General features: G+C 44.8%; 1 protein-coding gene across 1 annotated transcript in view; it reads right to left on the minus strand.

The window, feature by feature from the left end:
• IPMK (inositol polyphosphate multikinase) overlaps positions 1 to 14118 on the minus strand; it is a 44256-nt gene extending 30138 nt beyond the window's left edge. The window contains exons 1-2 of the mRNA XM_054071650.1: positions 13968 to 14118; positions 8967 to 9052 (exon numbers count right to left, since the gene is read on the minus strand). Coding sequence (XP_053927625.1) covers positions 8967 to 9052; positions 13968 to 14067 — 186 coding nt within the window. The 5' untranslated portion in view covers positions 14068 to 14118. The remainder of the gene's footprint in view (positions 1 to 8966; positions 9053 to 13967) is intronic.
• Between the last annotated feature and the right edge of the window lie 8505 nt (positions 14119 to 22623).

Genomic DNA, 22623 nt, shown 5'->3' on the forward strand with positions numbered 1-22623 from the left:
CAGCAAGCTGCACATCAAGGTCGCTGCTCCAGACTCTTCATTCCTTTGGTTCGGTTACATCAACTTGCATGTACAACAGACCAGATTAGGTACATCAGGTACTCTCCACTACAGGTCAAAATAAAGAGAACATAGCCTAAAAGAATGGCTAAGAAATACCACCGTTGGTCATCTGATAAGGAAGTTGCAACGTTAACACACTAAATACTTCTCCCGTTCTGACCTACCCTCACTCTTCCTTCTCAGCTTGACAACACTCACCATTGACCAAGTGAACTGCAGCAACACTGTCCTCAAGTTACCCACTGCAAAAACTGAAGCCACCAGCAGCCAGAGAGATCCAGCAAATTTCAAGGCAAAAAGTCAAGTCACTTCACCAATTCGTCCCTCCCTTGAAAATGCACAGTACAACCAGGTTCCCATCCATCTTTACAACTGTTGTGCCAAGAAAGAGCTCTGTTACTGCAATGCACGAAGTGGTGCAACAGAATACAGCTTAGTGTTTTAAGGGAAGACACGGACCTGGCTGGAAACCCCCATCTTGACACATCCAAATCCTTACAGATGAAAAAGCAAGTTGAACAAAGACAACAGCCAGTGTTTTCATACAAACTTGCTGCTCCCAGATGATTTTTTTTTTTTAAGCAACACCAACTGTTCAAGAGTTTAAGCTTAAATCACACTCTAATAACTGAAAAAAAGTAAAGCAGTAGATGGTTGTCCCACTTTCAAAGAACACTAATAAGCACTACCCTTTGTTTCTGGAAAGCTGCCTGATCACAGCTGAAGATTCAAGCTAGGGAGTGAGAGAGAACAAGGGGTGGAAGCAACCCTGAAGCAGTTACACTTATATAGGCAAAATTTAGCTTCACATCACAGAGACAAGTCCTGACAGACATAAGTTGGGTTGTTTTGTTCCTAACACTGCAAGAGGCAGCCAATCACAAAGAATTTACTATAAAGTTACCCCAAAGATGCGGTTTCATGGTAGTTCAAGTCAATCTGAGCCAGGGCTGCCACAGCGCCTTGCACTTTTTCATCCCATCCCCTGCAGCAGCTGCAGCACCCAAACTGTCCCACTGCCTGCTGAGCTACTTGAGCTGGCTCACACTGCAAATGCCAGGCCAAGATGCTCTGGTTAAAGTGCGGTTTAAGTACATCTGCCTACAATACCTCTGAAATGCTTACAAGTACGTCTTTATATTCCTTTAAAAACACCTTTTTGCATTCCCTCTAATTCGGACAATTATATTCATCTAAATTATTTGTACGTTACCAAAAACTACATATTTTACCATCTCCTACCACACCCAGAAAATTCAACCCTCATCTGCAGCCAGGTGTCCGAAATGATGGCTTCAAGGTCTACCCCACAAATGTTATATCAGATTTATAGTCTCCCTACATCAAAAGAACCTCTGCCAGCAACAGGCTCTGCTTTGCGATGAGAACACTTGTCAAGACAGAGGCAGCTAGGAATAACCTTTTTATTATTTGTATTAATTTTTAACATGGACAGATAAGAATGGCACCTACTAACAGGAAATCTAGTTGATGGCTTAGGATTCTGGGAAAGCATGAGATGGCTCCTTCCACAAGGACTAAAAATAACAGACCAAAAGCTATTCTGACGTTTTTGACCCAAGCAGAGGGGAGTTGGTTTGTTAGAGAAGATACAGACCAGCTGTTTCGATGTTAGTGTAATAAACAGAGGTAGCTTTTTGTTTGCTTTGAATAATGAACTCTTTGGAGTCGAACCTAGGGGTTTGCCTGTGCAAAACTGGAAGTGACAGAATCAGCTGTGAGCCTGCAACTTCCTTTCACTCACCAGTCTACTGGACAAGCACATCAGCCGCTGCTTCCCAAACCTGCAAACAACCTCCTTGCTCACCAGCAGCAAGAAAGGAAAGCAGCAGCACTAACTTGTGCTAGAATATGAGGTGGGTGGGAAGACACCAAAAAGGAGAACAGTAATACCACTAAGAAACCTTGGGAAGCCATTGATCAGGGTCTGCTCCAGAAAGGCAGATAAAAAATGTGGGTAAGTGGATTCTGTTACACTTGGGCATGGTGAGCCAAGTCATTTGTTTTGCTTGGTCAAGAAGATTTATGTGTATGTGTGTGTATATACATACATATGCGCGTGTCTGTTTACACATATACGTGTACATAATACACACCCCTCTCAGAAAAATAAATATTAAAAAAAAATTGTACCAAATTGCTCCTTAAGTATTGGATATTGCAAATCTTACAAGCAGGTTACATACACAATAGGACTTTCAATATAATAATATTTTAATTTTCTTATGGCTAATCAGGTACTTGGATGACCAAGAATATTACATTATTTTGCACCATTTGCCCTGGTGATTCACATCTCTTTCCACACATAAACAGTCCTGTCTTTATGCAATATTCTCATATTACAAGCCTTTCTTAATGAAGAAAATCTGGAGAGTACTATTCTTGTTTTTAGAGACTGAATTTATTTTCCTTTTCTTTCAAGGAGGCAACCTACACTTTCCACAATCCCCTACTGGCAGCCCACCAACCATATCTTACTTTTTAAATAAAATTCTAACGCATAAAGTCCTGTACTTGCTGTGTAACACATGCATACCTTCAGTAACTTCATCTATATTCTGAAACATTCATAACTGAACTGAAGCTTAAACTGTATTTGATCCAGTCTAGAAGAGTAAGTGGTTGCATGACCCTCTAGCATAGCAGGAGCACTGTACCGTAACTTAATGCAATTCAACATATTGTGGATACATACATTAAAACGTTTTTGCTTTATTTTCAGCCAGATCTAGTCTTGGGAAGGAACATTCCTCAAAATTAGACCTGGATTTTTTGTCCTGCTTACTCAGGCTGCATGGATTGTAGACTACTCAGTCTGTTACCAACCCCACCCACTAGTTCCCTGATAGCATCAAATTGCAATTATGGCCTTCTATTGTCTCCTTTTATGAGTTTTTCCTATATTTACTAAAGCAGATTGCAGTTTATTCTGTGGCACACACTATACAAGGCGCATAGGGAACAGATGCCAACCAGACCCTTCTAAGTTAACCTCCCACTGCACGGCATGTCCCGTCCAAACTTGGTATTGCTGCAGAGTGCAAGAACCACAAAAATCTGCTGTACTTTTTAAGTCTTACTGCCCTGGGAAGGTAGGTTTTCCATCATTTGACAGATCTGAAGCACAAAAAAATGTGTTTATAGGGCAGTAGTAGGAACTCAGCAGATTCTTAGACCTACGATTCATCCTTCATCTCTCTTAGACAGCTCCCAATGCGAAAAAGAACTGAATAGAAGCTGACAGTGCTTCACAATTTGGTCACAAAGCCGTTTTCTTCTCATTAACTGAGGAGCAGTGTGTGTCCTTCCTTTTGTTACAAGGCTCCTGTGCAGGCTCATCATCTGAAGTACAGAGTGTGAGGCAATTTTATACACTGGCTTGGAAACTTAAATTTGCTTATTTACCCAGCAGAAAAGAATCCCTCTCACACAGTTTCTCAGCAGGAAGAACAATGTCAAGAGCAGAAATGGAGTGTATCAGAATGCACTTGTCTGCAAACAGGGCATTTGTACACTTCAGTACTGCTGCCTCTTCTGGAGATGCAGATCAGGATATAGCAGAACGACATGGCCAAGATAACCTGTCAGGATATTAAGCTACAACTCTGAAAACGGTAGTAATGAAAGGTTTGGGCAAGGCATTCCATCCTCAAAATAAGATATTAAAAGAACCACACATCCTGTTTCTCCAAGCTTTGTCCACACAAGACTAGAAGTCAGAATCTTAGCTGGATATTTGATCATGGGATAAGGATATTTTAGTACACAATAGCAGCACAACAGCCATCATCCACTCCTTTTTCTGTCAAGGATAATCATCTACATCAAGACTATAAAACCAGTTAACTGAGTTAACAAAATAGGGCAATTCATCCTGAAGCAAGCCATCCTTTGCCTCCCCAGTCCCTTTCCTTTTCCCATCACTAGCGGGGAACAGTTTACAGAACATAGGCTGCCTTATCGCGATTTCAGTTATATAGGGTGAAAGGGGGCTGAGCCTTATGAGTCAGTTCTCACAACTCTATGCAAAAGCTTCCAGGCCAAAACACATCTTTCAGGCTGCTGTCTTGATCTCATGCCATGGAGGGGGAGGGAAGTCACCAGAAGTCTTCTGCATTGCCTGAAGCTGCTGGAATACTAATTAAAATTAGACAACGCAAAAAAAGAAGAAAGTAACAATCAGTAATGAAAAGCCATGGCATTGGAGTAGAGGCAAGTTTCTAAGAATGAAATAAATAAAATAGTAAGGACACGATTATTGACAACTGTTCAAAGAGGCACATTACCCACATGTTTCTTCTCTGTAATCACGGAAGCACATGGAACTATGGCTTCAGGAATATTAACGTAATTGGGTCTTCACTATCATGTTATCCTCTGGTCACAAACTAATGACTAACTGTTACGAGACAGAGCAAAAGTTGCACAAACAATATGAATTCTTCCTTGTGTCAGGCTGTAAAATTAATTAGTAAGTTCTTCAGTGGAAACCAAACAGAAAGACAGGTCATTGCCCTACTGAAAGCTGCATTATAATGCATCCAACAAAAGTTCAAAACAACAATTGTGAGAGCAACCATGAAACCATTACTTCCTAGCTTTCAAGCGCCTGACTCTCACCTAACATAAATCTCTTTTACGCGCTGGAGCTATTTGTGTCTCCTACATCCTGGCTTTGTTTTCAGGACATGTAACAAGAGCAAAAAACAATTTCTATTATCTACTGCAGTAACAGCTTCCTTGCATTCATATTGTATGTCAGCAGGGCTCGAACCCTGAACTTTCAGACTACTGCTACAGCAGTTGACAGAGCCATCACAAATCAGCAATGGGTGGGAGATATGTTGTCCAGAAGGGCCAGATGATCAGCCTGATTATCTTCTCCCAATGCTACATGAGGTGAATCAGCTCCCTTGGTTCCCAAGCATTGGAATAGAGGTAAAAGGCTGCCAGACCGGGACGGGGCGAACCCCATCCACCTTTTCATTACAAACCCCCAAAACTACCCTGGCACTCCAGGACACAGGTATCTGAGAACTGGGGTAAGACTTGCATTACAACAACCTTGGAAACACCAGAGTATTGCAGGCATGTTACCAGGAGCCATGATTTGGCAACATCACAATCAGCAGCTATGACAATTCTGACATGCAATCACTAGCAAACAGGGAAAAAAACCCAAAAATGTAAGTGCTGGAAGTTGCCTGTGCTGCAAGAGCTTTCTCAGAAGGGATTGCTCCCAGCAGGCAGGGAAGGCGTACTACTTGTAGTCCAAGCATCACAGACACCACAGGAGACCAAAAGGGCAATTCACATAAAAGTTTACTGGAACATTTATTGATCTGTTAGGCATAAAATCCCAGTTTACTAGCCATTGCATCAGCAACTTTTAAAACTTCTGTATGCCAGGCTCAAAACCAGTACACAGCAACAGAGGTTTCCAGCCCCACCGAGCAAATGCCAGAATCAGAAGTGAATGAGCTGCCATTAGAAAATAGTTCAGTGACTTCCTCTCTTTCTGTTCAGCATAAGAAACACTCTGTCTCTTACTGCTAAAAACACAGCTTGTAGGAAACTGACGTCATGAAGGCACCTCAACAACTGTATATTCTCTCTTCCTGAGTTTTAAATATTTGCAGCCCAAGCATTAACTTTTTTTATCCACCAAGGCAGCTGCCCCATTTAAAGCCTGACATCCCAGCCTCCTCCTCCTCTTCAGGGCACCAGCAGGACAGAAGTTTCTGCAACACTACATTCTTGACATGACAAATTAACAAAAACCCTTGTGCTGAAGAGGACAGCTCTTAAACAGGGAGCAAGAGTTATGCCAGCACAGAGTGCTCTTGGGTACAGCCCAGCACGTTTGAGATGAGCTCTGTCTCCAGCTAAGCAGGGAGGTTTTACCACTGCACTAACCTTTCCAGAGGATGCTATCCTCACAGTTCCCAACTTGTTTGCCAGAAGAGATCACCACAGAAGGGCTGATAGGCTTCTTCCGTCTCCCAAGACTGCTGAATTGAATCAGGCTGTTTCAGCTTGTACAAATGCACCCTGGCTGAAGCCAAGTGCTAAAACACACTGAGCAGTAGCCCACTTTTGTGGATTTCTTAGCATGCATGTGTACGCAGCCTAGCATAAAGACATGCTGCCTTTTACCAATTTATTTTCTTTAATGGAAACGGGGCACTACTACATAATATACCATACTGCACTTTCAAACAACACTGTTCAAGGTTAACAACTCCAATTTTTTTACCTAGTTAAGAGTACCAAAAGACCTGGTAAAACACTCCACAGTCATGCAGCCTATGTCTGTCAGAAGTCCATGCCCTCAGGTACAGGAAGGGAGTTTGCAGGAATAAAATTAATATGTTATATTTTGACTTGATGACTACTTGTATTTCCAGAACTCAATAGAAAGTGGACATTAGCACTGGAAAGTTACACTCCAATGATAAGTTAAACAATATACAGTAAGTTATTAACGATGACTACAAACAGCCCGTTGTTGCACTACATTTTATCATAGAAAGTATTCACAATAATCTCATTTTCCCCTTCTTCTTAACACATCACGGCATCAGCAGAGAATGACACGTCTCACTGCAGTAGAGATAAAAGTCTGGTTTACTTGGTGAAACAATCTCTTAAGAAAGAAGACCTATATTTAGAGGGTAGGTTGTTTGGGTTTTTTTGCAATGCTAAACTGAAAATATACTATCTGGAAAGCAGAAAGGTAACCTAACGGCAGTCTGAGAGGAATTCCTTGAGAGTTTTTCCAATTTTAAACCTCGACAGAGGCCTGTGAAATTCTTCACAGCTTCCAGCTGCCACCTGCTTCTGTACAGGTTTCCAATCACTGTAAGGAGTAGTAAAATTCACCTCTCCCCATTCTCTGGAGGCTCATTAGTCTACTCTAAGGTGATGTCTATTCGATTATAAGATATGCTGAGCTTAGTCACCAAAACAGTGCAGTCTTGCTGTTGTTCCCACTGCTCATCAGTTCCGTCACTAAAATTGACAGAAGATTATCAACACAAGGAAATTTTGCCATCTTTTAAATAGGTCAAATCAGTTCATCGATATCCAAATAGCACTAGCAAGGCACCAGGTAAATGACAAGAACAGCCTTTCCCTCTTGGCAGCAATGAGCTATTGTACCAACTCAAACTGTACGTGACAGTACTATAACTTATACCGAATCTCACAATCTGCAGTAATCCTCATCCTGTAACAACCACACTTAGTGCTTAGGTGTCCATATCCTGCACCACATGGCTCTGGCCCAAGAGCAAATATGATAGTAGTTAATAATTGAGAAGCAACTAATCCCCAAGACCTTTCTCCTGTACTTTCACCTACACAATGCACACGCATTTGCTCTCCTTCCTTTCTCTCACAGAAAGGCACTCCAGTCCATGCACAACTGCATATACACCTTTCCCTTTCTCCGTTATTTTTCAAAAATTGCCCAAATGCTTTTCCCAGTGGCTTGTAACCCAAAAAATCCAGCGTCTGAAGCATCCTGGCAAGACCTCTTTCTCAAAGATTTTGCCCATGGTCTCACTCAAGGCTTGTCACACAAGGCCCAGCGGCAGGCAAAATGATAAAGCCTGTGCGGTAAAGAGTTAACATCTACGCAATGCTGAAGCTTACCCCTCTTACTCTCTGGCTTTAGAAATGATAGATAGATACAGCCCATACCTCCGGATTTCACAGGAGAGTAAGCAGCCTGGCACTCAGAGGAGTCTGTTCAAGATTTCTCCTTCTTCTGAAAGAGTTACCACTCAGGCTGAATGACATCTTTCCCAACCTCATCTAAATGAGAGTCACTGAGAAACCTCAGAAAAATATTTACATTTAGATTTAACTGGCTCCCACTGAGCTCCTACTAACTCAAAAGCTGCTGTTTGGTCTAGCAGTCCCTTCATGACAATTATCGAGTAACGCTAGTATGCAAACACACTGTTCCCTTCAAGCATGTTGCTTCGCCTGCTTCAATGTGAGACATTCCCACAAAATACACAAGGTCTTTTGGTAACTTAAATTAATACCATTCTAGGGGAAAAAAAACCCAAACAAACAAGAAAAACAAACCAAACAACACAACAAAAAGAGGGTCTGAAGACTTCTCTGTTGTCCTGCATGAAGATTTCTACAGTTCTTTGTGCATAATAAACCATGGAAAGGGATGACATATCAAGCTGACAGAGAAAAAATGGGACAGACTATCCCAGGCAGGGAAAGAGTCTCTAAAACCAGTTTACAGGGTAAACACAAGACAACCAATAGCTTTCTTAGTTTGTGTTATTGAAGTTACAAATAAAGCAAACTGATAACGAGCAAAGTGAAAAATATAAGAAACTAAAGGTAAAACATTGGAGAGTTTCACTTTTCATTGACTTGTTAAAGGAGCTGAGTTTCAATACAACAAACAATTTTAATACAGTGAGCAGAGCAATACTTCCAACAATAAACTAGACTAGACAGAAGAAGTGTAAGACATGCTAAATTTAGATGCAACCAGTTCTGAGACACTCGGTAACATGAGAAGGATGGGATCAAACACACCACCCTTTAATCATCGATGGAGATAAAACAAGGCTTTTCAATAAAATCTTAGATGCCACAAAAACCCTGCTCTCCCACAAGCAAATAAGCAAGCTTAAATCCTGTGAGCAAAGTAGGTCTGGCATGGGACAGATATCCAATGTTCTAGGCAGCACACAGATACCATGACAGGTCTGTTGGTGACCTACCGTTCAGAAATCTAGGTTGTGCTTTCCCAACTGAAACAACAAGGATGTGCTTCTCCAGGAAGCACACCCATCATTTCACCTGCAGCAAGCCAGCTCCTGCCACGCTGCAGGAATCCTCACCTTGTTGTAGAAGTCCTGCTCCCTCGGACCGCGAGGTGGTGGCTGCAACTGCTTCAGGACAGTCCCATCTGGATGCTGCAGTATACCTAGAAGAGAAGCATTTCCTTCAGGGCTTGCTATTTCTTTTTCAGAAATAGTAAACACACCGTCAGGGACAGCTTGTCTGCAAAGTTGTACTGATTTCAGTACGTGCACAGTACAGTTAAAACTGGCAGCTCCAACACAAAACCCTTAGCAGAGATTTGCTTGCATTCCTCTTTTTCTAGCCATCAGATGATTTCCTGGGTCTAATTCTGCTTAAAGCCAACACAGTACTGGGATTTAACATTAAAAGGTCCGCACAAAAAAAGAAATTCAGTCAGCTCTGGAAGACTACACAGACACTCCCTTCCTAGGTAAACTATAAGTTGGTTTTCCAACAATGCCAAGAAGTTAAAGAAATTAGTACCAAGTTTAACACACTTCTCACTATCTAAAACAGAAACACATGTCCTGTGAATGTATTCCTACATCAGTGGCATTTAAAGAGCACTTCTACATTACTAGAAGTAGCACCCCTATAGCACTCCATGCTAATCAGATGCTGCTGTGCGTATCATCGCAATTACAGTACAGAATTTCGCCTCGGCCAGGCGCTCACTTCAATCACCAAAAAAATCCAACACTACCTCCCAAAACAACCTTAATGACTCTTCTGTGAGTAATATTGCCAAGTAGCTGCGTAAGAAATGCCACTGAATATCTGAGTGTACTCAAGGGATAGATATAGGCAAGAACAGAGAAGAGTAACTGCACCTCTGTGAAATGCACTCTAAGTATCAAGACCATCAGTTGTAAGGGAAAAATTAAAACCCACTTCTGGAAAAGAAAATTTCTCCTAGAATTTATTCATAGCTTTTCAGATAGCAATTTATTTTGCTTAGAAGGAAAACAAAAATATCAACTGTATCCAAAATCGGTTCCATCTTCAGCTTACCTCTTGGGAAAACATGGTAAAATGAGGCAAGACCTCTGTGTCCCAAAAGGAGTTTGCATTTGTAACAGAAATGTTGTTTTCACCTTTTTGAAAGCATTACCTCTGAATGGAGTCTGCTGTGCACTCCTGGAAACTAAATAAAATCTTTAGAGCCTAACATATTTACTTTAAAACAACCACCAGACCTAGAAAAGTGGTTTCATTAGTTGGCTGTGTCAGTGAGTAATGAGCGCTTTAAAAAAATTGTGTAAAATTCTCAAGTCACGTTACTTGATGAAAGCTGGATGTTGTATACTTTCCAGAACTAGAAAAAAAATATTGCCTCACAATAACAACGCACAGACTACCACAACATCTTCAAGACACGATGGCTTCACCTCCCCCTCCAGACCCTTTTATGTGTGTTGGAAACCACTTAGCAAAGTGCACAAAGTATTTGAACGGGACATGTTTTGAATGTGAATTGCTAACAATCACAACATTAAAAAGGGTTTATAACACATTCTCCTCCAAATCTGCGTGCTAGCTTTGACGCTAAGACAAATCAACTATCTACAAGGTAGAAAGAGCCGGCAAACATGCCTGAAAATAGAATCCATACACTAGTGGATTGATACATATTACATGAACAGTTTGTCATAACCTGACACTGCTTAAAATTCCCTCACACTCTGGATTTCTTGACAGACTGGAGCACCCACTCTGTAACTGGGACCATGGCAGGCTTGGAAACCTATAACTCACGTTTCAACATCCACCACAAAGATGAAAACTCCACAGCTTTCCCTCTGATCTACAACAACAACCAGAGACACTATCACCTGCAGATCATACTGACATTCGGTCATGGCTTTGGTGTGTGCTTCCTGGGGCTTTTCAGCACAGATAAGGAGTATGTTTAATATATGAGTAAGCAATTTAACATCCCTGAAAAAGCAGCAGAACTATTTCGGAATTTTAATTCTGGTACATCTCACAAACATTTCTCTATAACTTTGCATGCAAAGCTTCCTAGTGTTCTGAAACTAAAACCTACTGCAAAAACTACTAATACAGATGTACACACTCTTCTTAACAACGAAAAAAAATCATATCCAACCCATACGCTTCACTGAACTAGACAAATCACGTCCTACACAAACGCGCTGAACGTCTCCTTTAGAAAAGATGTTCTGAAGGCATCTACTAAGGACTGACCAGTAGGTTTGTGCGACCTTAACCTTTGTGTCGGGAAAACAGCAGCCAGAGTCAGAAGCTTTATGATTTGCACAACCAAGCATCACAGCAAAAGAGAGCAGCTCCTTTAGCTACAGAATCCCACTGATGGCTCAGGGACCTCCAGCACTTTGTGGGTACAGGCGCCAAACCCCAGCCAGGCACGGTAGGCTCTATAAGGCAGCTTATCCCATTAGCTCCTGCCTCTCTCGACATGCCTATGGAATCAAGCTACAACCCAAGTACAACTTATGTACTACACTATTTACTCTATGTCGGGGAAGCACTACTGAACACAGCATTCAACAAATGGTCAACTGTAATGCCCAGAAGCCAAGGGTCTATGCGTGCATGCAGAGAAAAGGCCAGAGCCCTTCCTTTGCAAAGCAGTAACAGTCACAAGGAGCAAGGTTGTTCAAGAGGAAGGGAACACAATGGCAAATAGATTTTAAGGCATATTTTAATGAAAAAAAAAGTTTAAAAATACTTCTGATTCCTTAAAGCCCTCCACACGTTTGTATGTAGGGGCAGACGAGAAGTCGAGCACAGACGACAGCAGTGGCGCGCAGGAGGAAGCTGGGCAGAACAAGAAAGGCTCTGAGCTTGAATGAGAAAACAGCTCAGATACCAACACCAGCCAGGTACAACTGTCAAGGTACATCTCCCATGCTGCACGCTGAGCAACAGAGGCATCCCAACAAACAGGCACACTGGTTTTACAGCTCTAGGCTTTCAAAATGCTAAAGGTCCAGTGGGGTAGAAAAGGGCAGAATGGAAACCAGCAGGAAGGTTGACTACAGTAAGAAAAGGCACAAAAGGCAATGGAAAGGGCAGAAGACACACTAGTCTCCTCACATACGCTTAAAGTTCCCACAGATTCTGGCGCACAGACTGTCTGCGATATTCCTTACGGGCACTATTAGCAACTACACATATCCAAACTGGGCACTAGCTTCACAACAAAGACACTACAATGAGCAGCACTGCAGAATCACATGACCCCGTATCTTTAGCATCTCGACTGCCTGCAACCCTACACACAACATCTGTAAATAGATAAAGTAAGAAGATTCAGTTACAAAAATTAGAGAGCTGCAAGTGTCAGAGTAGCTTCAGTCCTCACTTAAATATAAACCCCAGTTTCTCTGATGAGGTCATCAGTCATGGTGGTATCTTTCCAGGAAAACCTTGGTCTTGTTCATCAACTGTAGTAGAGCCAGCTTTACCTAATCCATTGGAGCTGCACCCACAACACAGATGGTGTATCACCCGTGTTGTCTTGATCCAACTGCAATAAAAATGACACGCCAAAGGTGAGGCTCTCCTGCAGAGTCCCTTTTGCCCGATCCCACCCCATGTTATGATAAATGAACAACGAGGAAGATGTACAGGTCCAAGGATCCAATGCACCTCCCTCAACATTTTATTGCACCAGTTGCAGCAGAGGCAAGGGACAAGAATGTGGAGATTATCAGCAGCAAGACAGGCCACAGACGTGGGCTGTAGATAAGACAAACTTGTGGTGCCATTTAGTGCCCTAATTGCACTGGCTGAGGCTGAAAGAACTCTCAAGCTCAGCCCCTGGCCTCCTGGGCAGAGGCAGCTCCCACCCACAGGGTTGAAAGGCAGCACGACAGCAGGTACTCATGCCAGCTGTACTGAGTGCGGAATGGATGCACACCTGACATTTGGCTCAGAGGCAGGAGCTAGACCAAATGCCATCTCCTGGAACGGTGAGAAATGGCACCTCGCAACACTAACGTGGCCGCTTGCTCCAGCACTGACCACCGCCTACATTAGCAGGCACCTCAGTCCGAAGGGCCAGCTCCTGGCCCTCGGCCTGCAATTAAAACACGGACTCAAAGCCAGTGGAGTAACTGCCACTGCCATGTCCTCGGCCTCAACGCACTCCTACCCAGCACACACATTCAGCAGCAGTGACACAGCCCTGCCAACACCCTCCCCAAGGGGGACACCAGCCCTGCACTGAGGTGACCCTTGCCCGCACTGAGCTGATCCTTGCCCGCATCCACACCCACACCTGCACCAAGATGACCCTTGCCCACACCCGGACTGCAGTGATCCTCACCCACATCCACACCCACACCTACACAGAGATGACCACTGCCTGCATCCACACCCATATCCACACCCGCACTGAGGTGACCCTTGCCTGCACCCACACTGAGCTAATCCTCACCTTCATGGAGATGACCCTTTCCTGCACCCTCACCTGCAACGAGGTGACCCTTGTCCACACCCACATCTGCACCTGCATGGAGATAACACCCTCACCTGCATCCACATCTGCACCCACACAAAGATGACCCTCGCCTGCGCTGAACGGATCCTCACCGGCACAAAACCCATACCTGCATGGAGATGACCCTCGCCTGCAACCACACCCACACCCGGAGGACCCTCACCTGCATCCTCACCCACACCCAGAGGACCCTCACCTGCATCCTCACCCACACCCAGACGACCCTCACCTGCATCCTCACCCACACCCAGAGGACCCTCACCTGCATCCTCACCCGCACCCAGACGACCCTCACCTGCATCCTCACCCACACCCAGAGGACCCTCACCTGCATCCTCACCCACACCCAGAGGACCCTCACCTGCATCCTCACCCACATCCAGACGACCCTCACCTGCATCCTCACCCACACCCACCCCCCCACCTTCGCCTGCACCAAGATGACCCTTGCCCACAGCTGCACCTGCACAGAGATGGCACCCTCGCCCACACCTGCACGGGGGTGACTGGCCCTGGCCCCCGCCCCACGATGACCCCCGCCGCTCACCGCCCTTCTCGGCGCCGTACACGTGCCCGGCCACCTGGTGGGCGAGCGGCCGGCAGCCCCCGGGCCGCGCCGCCCCGTCCCCGCGCGGCTCCGCGGCCATGGCCGGGCGAGGCCCCGCCGCTCCGGCCCCGCCGCCCCGGCACCCACCGGGCCGCGCCCCGCCCGCCGCACCGCCCCCCGCACCGCCCCGCGGGAACCGCTGCGGCACCGCCCCCGACCGCACCGGCACAGACCGGGCACCGCCCCCCAACGGCACCGCCAGAGCCGGCGGCACTGGGAGAGATCCAACCCCCCCTTACCGGCACCAGGGGAGCCCCCGCGAGTGGCAGAGCCCCCCTGCCACCAGCCCCCCCCCCCGGTATCAGCACCAACACCGACAGAGCCCCCTCCCCCGCCCCAGGCCCCCCGGTACCAGCAGAGCCCATGACTCTGCTCCTCTGCTCCGGTGATACCTCACAGAATCACACAGAATCACAGAATCACAAGGTTGGAAAGGACCCATTGGATCATCGAGTCCAACCATTCCCAACACTCCCTAAACCATGTCCCTAAGCACTTCATCCACCCGTTCCTTAAACACCTCCAGGGAAGGTGACTCGACCCCCTCCCTGGGCAGCTGTTCCAGTACCCAATGACTCTTACTGTGAAGAATTTTTTTCTGATATCCAATCTGAACCTCCCCTGGCGGAGCTTCAGGCCATTCCCTCTTGTCCTGTCCCCTGTCACTCGGGAGAAGAGCCCAGCTCCCTCCTCTCCACAACCTCCTTTCAGGCAGTTGTAGAGAGTAATAAGGTCTCCCCTCAGCCTCCTCTTCTCCAGGCTAAACAACCCCAGCTCTCTCAGCCGCTCCTCATCAGACTTGTTCTCCAGCCCCCCACCAGCTTCGTTGCTCTTCTCTGGACACACTCCAGAGCCTCAACATCCTTCTTGTGGTGAGGGGTCCAGAACTGAACACAGTACTCAAGGTGCGGTCTCACCAGTGCTGAGTACAGAGGGAGAATAACCTCTCTGGCCCTGCTGGTGACCCCATTTCTGATACAAGCCAAGATGCCGTTGGCCTTCTTGGCCACCTGGGCACACTGCTGGCTCATGTTCACCTCACCTGCAGTACCGTGTCCAGCTCTAGATCCCTCAGCACAGGAAGAACATGGACCCGTTGGAGTCAGTCCAGAGGAGGCCACAAAGATGATGTGAGGGCCGGAGCGCCTCTGTGGTGAAGAAAGGCTGAGAGTCGGGGTGGTTTCAGCCTGGAGAAGGCTCCGGGGAGATCTGATAGTGACCTTCCAGTACCTGAAGGGGCTCCAGAACAGCTGGAGAGGGGCTTTTAACAACGGCATGAAGCGAAAGGACAAGGGGTAATGGTTTTAAGCTGAAAGAAGATAGATTTAAATTAGGTATTAGGAAGAATTTGTTTACTGTGAGGGTGGTGAAGCGCTAGCACGGGTTGCTTAGTCACAGACGCCCCATCCCTGGAGGTGTTCAAGGCCAGTTTGGATGGGGCTTTGAACAGCCTGGTCCAGCAGGAGGTGTCCTTGCCCATGGCAGGGGTTGGAACTGGATGGTCTTTTAAGATCCCTTCCAACCCAAACCATGCTATGAAAATTAGCCGAACGCTGTGAAAATCAGGCCTGCCCTTTTGCCGCGGTATGTGCGAGTTCCAAGTTGTGTTTAGTATTAGTAGGAAGCAGAACAGGAAAACAAGAATGGAGTCAGGGAAATATTTTTTAGCTGATGCGTGACATTCTTACAGGTTTGATAAAAATCAGCTGATGTACATCATGCAATCAGCATTGACCTTCGAGGAACAACAGTGCAGTGAGCTCAGTTATTATGTGCTGCCACTTCCCCCTCTCACAGCTGGGAGACATGGAAGGTGCTTGGGAGAACTGGATGGCAATTTGGGCGATTTAGTGGGGAAATTAAAATATCAAAGGACCGAGAAGGTCACAGGGAAAATGACGGTATTGAAGAGTGAGAGGAAGGAGCACAGCATATAAAAGTAACAAAACTGAGTTTCATTAATATATTGTTCATGAAACAATCTGGTTCACTCTCCTAATCGGGTAAGATGGGGAAGACAGTGCTAACAACTCGCTAATACACTTTCTGAAGTGACAGGGCTAGTCAGAAAAGTTATTTTTACCTCCCAAATATCCTCCTCTCATCATTTGTTACTGTCCAGCCCTAAAGATTAGGAATCAGATGGCTGCAGGCATAGCTCCCATCTCCAGTTCCCCAATGCTGAATTTTCCCAGGGGGTTGCTGGCGCAGGAGAGAAATACCACAGACTGGGTAACCCTTGCACAAAAAAATACTGAGGAGGCCAGTGAAAAAAGGCACAAGTGGTGCGCATCTGGCAGAGAGAAGATTCCTGGTCTCAGCAGCAGCAGCTGCTGTGAGGTTTGGATGCCAACCTGAGCCTTGTGGCAAGATGCTTTCCCCCCTGCAGAGATGTGAGACCCTTTGTCTGATCCAGGTCTAAATGCAGAGAGAAAAAACATTTCAGACTTGCATGAGCACCCATCTAACACCGCAATCTACCCAAGCTCCAAAATCTTAGTGGAAAAAAAAGCATTAAAAGGCAAAAAAAAATTGGAATTTAAAGGCTATTTGAGTACCTATTCCTAAGCTTCTAGATATCCTTAGAGCTAACAGAAAGCAACCTGGAAGGGATTGAAACAAAACAAAAGAATGAGTAAGTGGAATACGTAAACACTGACTGTTTCCTTTGCCCTGATATTTGCTTTAGTCAGATTTATGCATATAGAAATCAAGTGATGCAAGACTCCGTCTTCTGCTCACTCATTCCACCCTCACGCTTCAGCTCATGGGAGTTCACTAGTCTTATCTGGGAATTTCTCCTAAAATAAAACAAGTGAAAACGAGAAAATACCAGAAATGAGAAATAATTCGTTTCTTCACCGAGTGTGATACTGGAAGCATTTGTGCTGAACACTGAATCAGCCAGTGAGATTCCCAAGGAAACTCCAGGCTGTGCAATTGCACTCAAAGAGAAAAGAGGGACAGGTGGTCAGGAGTCCCCCCAACAAAAGGCATTTAGCAAAATTATGTATCATTCCAGATTACTCTTTTTTTTTTTTGCTGGAAAACAGTCTTACCTTGCTCAGCCTGATAAAACGTAAACACTAACAAGTCAATGATCGTAAATGTTATACACTCATTTATTTTGCACAAACTACGCTGCAAGAGGACGTCTCACTGGCAGATTGCAAAGCTCCTCTGAGCTGAGCAAGGATTACATGAGAATCACTTTCTGCTGAAATAAAACCCCTTTTCAAACACAATAGCTAGTTAATAGCTAATCGCAAGGCGCACAGTAGCTCAGTACAGGAAATGGGCTCATACTTCAGTGAAGTGCAGGGGGGCATTCGGCAAAGAGATGAGTGGGGCTGGGACGTGGCCAAAATACCAGTACTCCAGAGCTATGCTGGATTTTTTACTGCCCCTTTGGATGGTTCGCAGTCTCTTCTTCCCCATCTCACCAAAAATACCCCTTTTCCTGCCTCAGCCATGTCTTCTGCGGGAGATCTGTGCGAGAAATGTGCCAAGCCACTTTCTGCAGCAGGTGGCCGTGCCCACAGAGCTTCTGCCGGCCAGGCAGATTGCAACCGAGCTGGCCTGGACCATAAGTCTGGCCTTGACGAAAAACATCGATTGACAAAACCAATAATCTGCTGGACGGCTGAGAGCATCTGCAGCAGTGGGAGGGCCTGTCCTGCAGTTATAACCGTGTTGCAGTCGGGTTTTTTCTCACTGTTTTACAGCAGACGGGTTGCTGTGTTGCACCCTCTTAAAATAGCTCAGGGGTTTCAATCCTCTGCTAAATTCAAAGACATTCTGTGCTTTTTTGTTCTTGCTAAGTGAACTAGAATCTAGCCTACCTTGTCTGTTGTAGCTGTAAGACTCAGTGGTGCTGTCTCACTTTCTTTCCTTGCTACAGCCTTGTCATTAAGCATCAGGTCCCACAATGATTAATGTTTTGCTTCGCTCTGACTGATGCAAACTCTTTGACACCACTCTCCTCCCTGGCAACCGAATACATCTGGGGTTTTCTAGGATGAACACAAAAGGATGGTGTCAAGAGCCAACCTCCACTCTCTGCAGATAATACAGTATGTTTTAAAAATTACTGCAAGGTTAATTCATGGCAGTTGTGCATTTTCTGGATCATCATTTCTCAAAATGTAAACACGTCTGCAAATTTTGGGTGGTCTGTTTTGTATGAGAAAAATACAAGGACTATAAAGGTGAAAAGCTCATCTCGATAGTTCCTTTCCTCCTCAGAGTCCTTGGATTTTATTTTTTTCTTGGTGATCATTAAACTAAGCACAGAATTTGGAGGAAAGGCTCATTTTTTGACTGGGAGGAGGTTAAGGGGTGGGGAGCAAATGGAAGGGCTTTCATGGTGGAGAGGAGGCAGCAGTAGGCGTTTGCTGAGACTGGTTTCATTCAACATCTTCATTCATGACTTGCAGAAGGGAGTGTGCACAAAGTCTCCCGACCTCCTCAGGGCAGTCAAGTGCTGTGCTGATGGCAAAGAAGTCCTGTAGGAATTCACAAAACTGAAGAAAAGGCACGGGAGCTTCAGTGTGGATAAACATGGGGTAAGGTCTGCGGAGGAAAACAATCCAGACCTAAGCTCTTTGATGCTGATCCTGGATCTGGCTGTCACAGCCCAGGAAAGAGATCCTGAAGTCCCTGTTGACAATTGTCTGAGATCATCAGCCTGGTGTACATTTGCAGCAAAAAAAATCCAAAAAACACCAACAAAATCTTAGGCAACATCAGGAAGATCATTGAAAGATAAAAGGCATCACTTTGTTGCTATGTGTGGCCTCCACCTGCCACTTACAGAATCCATCTTTCACGCCTGGTTTCTCATGGAGAATAGAAACATACCATTACTTAACTAGTGCAAAAGATAAAATTAAATGATCGTTTAAGGAGAGTTTAAGTTGGTGGAATTTATTTTAAATGTCTCCAGCTCTAGAAAACAGCAATGAGATGTGTGTGCTTTGATGTCCTTGGGCAAGAAGCTGTACTTCATTCTGAAATAAAAGGCATTAGAGCAAAGTCTTTGGTACCATCTCCTTATCTCGTGTCTTACAGGTAAATAAAGATTACTCCTTTTGTCTTTCTAAACAAAGATTTTCCAAGTACAGTGTTGTGACTCTGTCAGGAGGCATTTTACCAATCACATCCTAATGCTTTAGGGTAACTCCTGATTTAAAGGCTTACTTTATTTAGGTACTTGATTTGAAATGATTAACATGCCAAGAGGTTTATTTAAAATGCCTCTTTGTCTTTCCCTGGAGGCTACTTACATTGCCTCCACCTGCAGTAACATTAAATATGTTTCTATTGACAAAACCCACTGCCAACTGGCATTTTCAAAAGTCTCTTCTGTTAAACAATAGTCTACTCCTGGACTTGATCTGCAAAGCAACAGAATTTCAACGCTTAAAAAATAATCTAACCCATGCAGATATGGCAGCTAAGACTAAGAAAGAGCAAGATTAGAATGTTGGAAAAGAACAACAAATTTAATAATTACTGCAGGGAAAGTCTGTTCTGGCCATTGTTTTGCCTGAGCCTCAAGCAACAGTCCCAGCACTGAACAGGCAGCGTGTCTTGACCAAATCTTACCCATGTATGGTTGTATTTGTCAGCTGCAAAGAAGTATTTGAGAAAAGTTACACAGCCAGTGACCTTATCATTCATTTTGTTATGTTTCTGCTGCCAGCTGACTTGACTGAACAGCACAAACATTCCAGCTACTGAGCAGATCCTTGCAGCGTGCTGAATTTTGAATGCTTCACACATTAAAGCTGTAACTTCTGGCACGCTCAAGCAGCTCCCTCTTTTCTGCACAGGCTTCTCTCAGAGAGCAAACAGCACTTTTTTGTATAACTATGCCATGCATTCAAAAACACCACAAGAAAACTGCAGCATGCATGACAAAGAGGATGCAGAGCAGAGCGGATTAAGGGCAGTGCAATGTCAAATCAGAGAAGAGGGATGGTTCAGTCTGCAGCTAAGAAAACAACAAGAGAAATTATTTCTCTGTGCTTAAAGGAGATGTACACAACTTCTGTGTATCGAAGAAAATACAAGTTACTTGAAGAACCTCAATAAACCCTCTATTTCCAGTCCAAACTGCACATGAGAAAGGTGGACTAAATTCTGCTTTGCTACAGCCACAGGAACCTATGTGATTTTACTGACTTCAAGGAGTGTAACGGGAAACGCTACTCATATTTATTATAACTGCACATCTAATTAACCAGTTAACAAATGTGGGGGTGAAGGAACGTTAGACTGCCAAGAGGGACCCACTTCATGAACATACATTGATTTCTGTCCAGTACTGTGGGATTTCACAGACAGTTCAGGGAAAAAAAACACAGTACCAGATGTCTGCTCAAGGCACACGAACCCTTCAGCTCCAAGGAGTCAGGTTTTGGCTAACTGAACAGCTTCAGCCCTGAAGCTAATGCACAGCCACTTCGGACATCTTGTGCTTCGCTCTATTAAGAAGTATAACAAGATGCAACACATCACTTCCATGCTTTGATTTATCCTTCTTGTACCACTTAGAAATGTTACAGCGTTAAATCTTTTCTTCTAGCTTATGCTTTCCTCCCAACTGCCATTTTATTTCTTCTTTTTACCCTTCTTGTTTCTCTCCACACATTTGATTTATTTTCACGTTATTTAGTTTTTATTCAACTCCTCTCTGCATAAGCCAGCCTGCAAATCATCTCGCCTGAGAAACGCGCTATGCATGGCAGGCAGCACTGCTACACCACCGCCACAGAGGAGAAAGAGCAGCAGAGAGCTTCAAGCAGCAGCTCCCAGTACTCATCTTACATTAAAGATGGCTCTGGGAAAATGATCATTCTCCTACTGGTGCAGAGAAGCAGCTCATCAAAGCGGGAAAACCAGGGCAGAATGAGCCAGGGTGCACGAGCACTTGGGGGAATGGGTATCTGACACTGCTGGGCTTAATGTGTCCCGCTGACAATGGAAAAGGCATTTGGTCTTTTCAGCAGGTCCACGTGAAATGTTCTGACTGGGCTGAAGAGAGATGCTGAGCACTGCTAAACCCAGCCTGCGGGCAGTGGTGTCAGAGCATCCCCCTCTGCCCATGTCCTTCCTACAGGGAGATGGTGATCCCTCACCTCATCCGGCCACGGCTCAGGTTGGCATCTGACAGCCTTGAAAAGCTTCGGGAGTTATAATAAAAGCCAATTTAGTTAAGAGAGCTCCATGTTCAGGATGAGTAAAGAGCAGTCAGCTGACAGTAAGGTTTCTTTGCAACATCAACGTTTAGTCTCATGTCTACGTTCTTATCCTTCCTGCCATTATAAAATGTTCTTCTGTTATTGGAGTGAGCGACTGTGATACAGCGGTGACTCATGTGTCCATGTCTTCAGCTGCATTACACCTAAAGTGCCACTACAGCTGCTGTGAAAAATGAGTTTTACAGATACCAGCAGCACCAGAACAAGGTCCAAACTGCAACAACAGAGTGAAAATTCCAGCAGGGCCAGCGGTGTGAGCTCTGAAGCTGGCTGTTGATACAACTCCTGGATACAAAGTGCGTGAGCCCCCTCGCAAGAAAAGCTGCTTAATCCCAAAATGTTTACACGGCACTTAACTTAGAGAAACATAGAATCATTAGGTTGAAAAAGACCTTAGAGATCATTAATTCCAACCGTACCTGTCAACTACTAAATCATATCCCTAAGTACCTCATCCATTCACCTTTTAAACACCTCCAGGGACTGTGACTCGATCACCTCCCTGGGCAGCGATTGCCAGTGCCTGAGAACCTTTTCAGAAGCTTTACTCTAGACGCCTGGGCTCGGACAGCAATGCTGCTGAAAAATAATAGACATAACTACATGCATGGATTAAAACAAACCTTAAACCCACTACTGCTCCCCTCAAGAAGCATCCACGGCAGTGTTTGCTTCCTCCTAGTGGACCAGCGTGTGATTGCAACGGAAACCACTCCCTAGATGAACGGTCCTTGAATTAAAGACACAGGAAATACCCGCACTCACAGCCACCTCCTCTTCAAGAAAGCCAGTTCTGGAAACACTTGAGTATTTGACAATCAGACTGTTTTGATGAGTCACACTCAGTTTCTGCATAACCAGGACTTTAATTGGTTCCTCTTCCTAATGAACGCTTACATGTTGATGAATAATGACGTCAAACAGAAACAGTTTTACTTTGGGACAGGAAACTTCAGTGCTTTAACTATGAAAGATTTGTACCCCATTTTCATGTAGGATTTCCCATCTGATGTGAAAATAGCACACTTGCAGAATATCTTTATGGTTAAGGCTTGGCAAAGATCTAACTAATTTGTTTGGAGTTCTAGAGAGGATTTGAAGAAAGCACTAAAGAATGGAGATTTCAGCAAACAAAGAAGCAGATAAGCACTCCAATCATCACAACAGGATAACCTCTTCTGGTACTAAGGAAAAATAATTACGTGTTCCCTTTAGTGCTCACCCAGACTACTGGCAAGTCGGTTTACTCAGATGCAAGTCTCTCTTTGTCACCACGTTCAAACAGCTCAGGTATACGAGCAGCAGGAACTTTTAGGTACAGTACAGAAAGT

This window comes from Cuculus canorus, chromosome 7 (genome assembly GCF_017976375.1).
Source record: "Cuculus canorus isolate bCucCan1 chromosome 7, bCucCan1.pri, whole genome shotgun sequence".
NCBI lineage: Eukaryota > Metazoa > Chordata > Aves > Cuculiformes > Cuculidae > Cuculus > Cuculus canorus.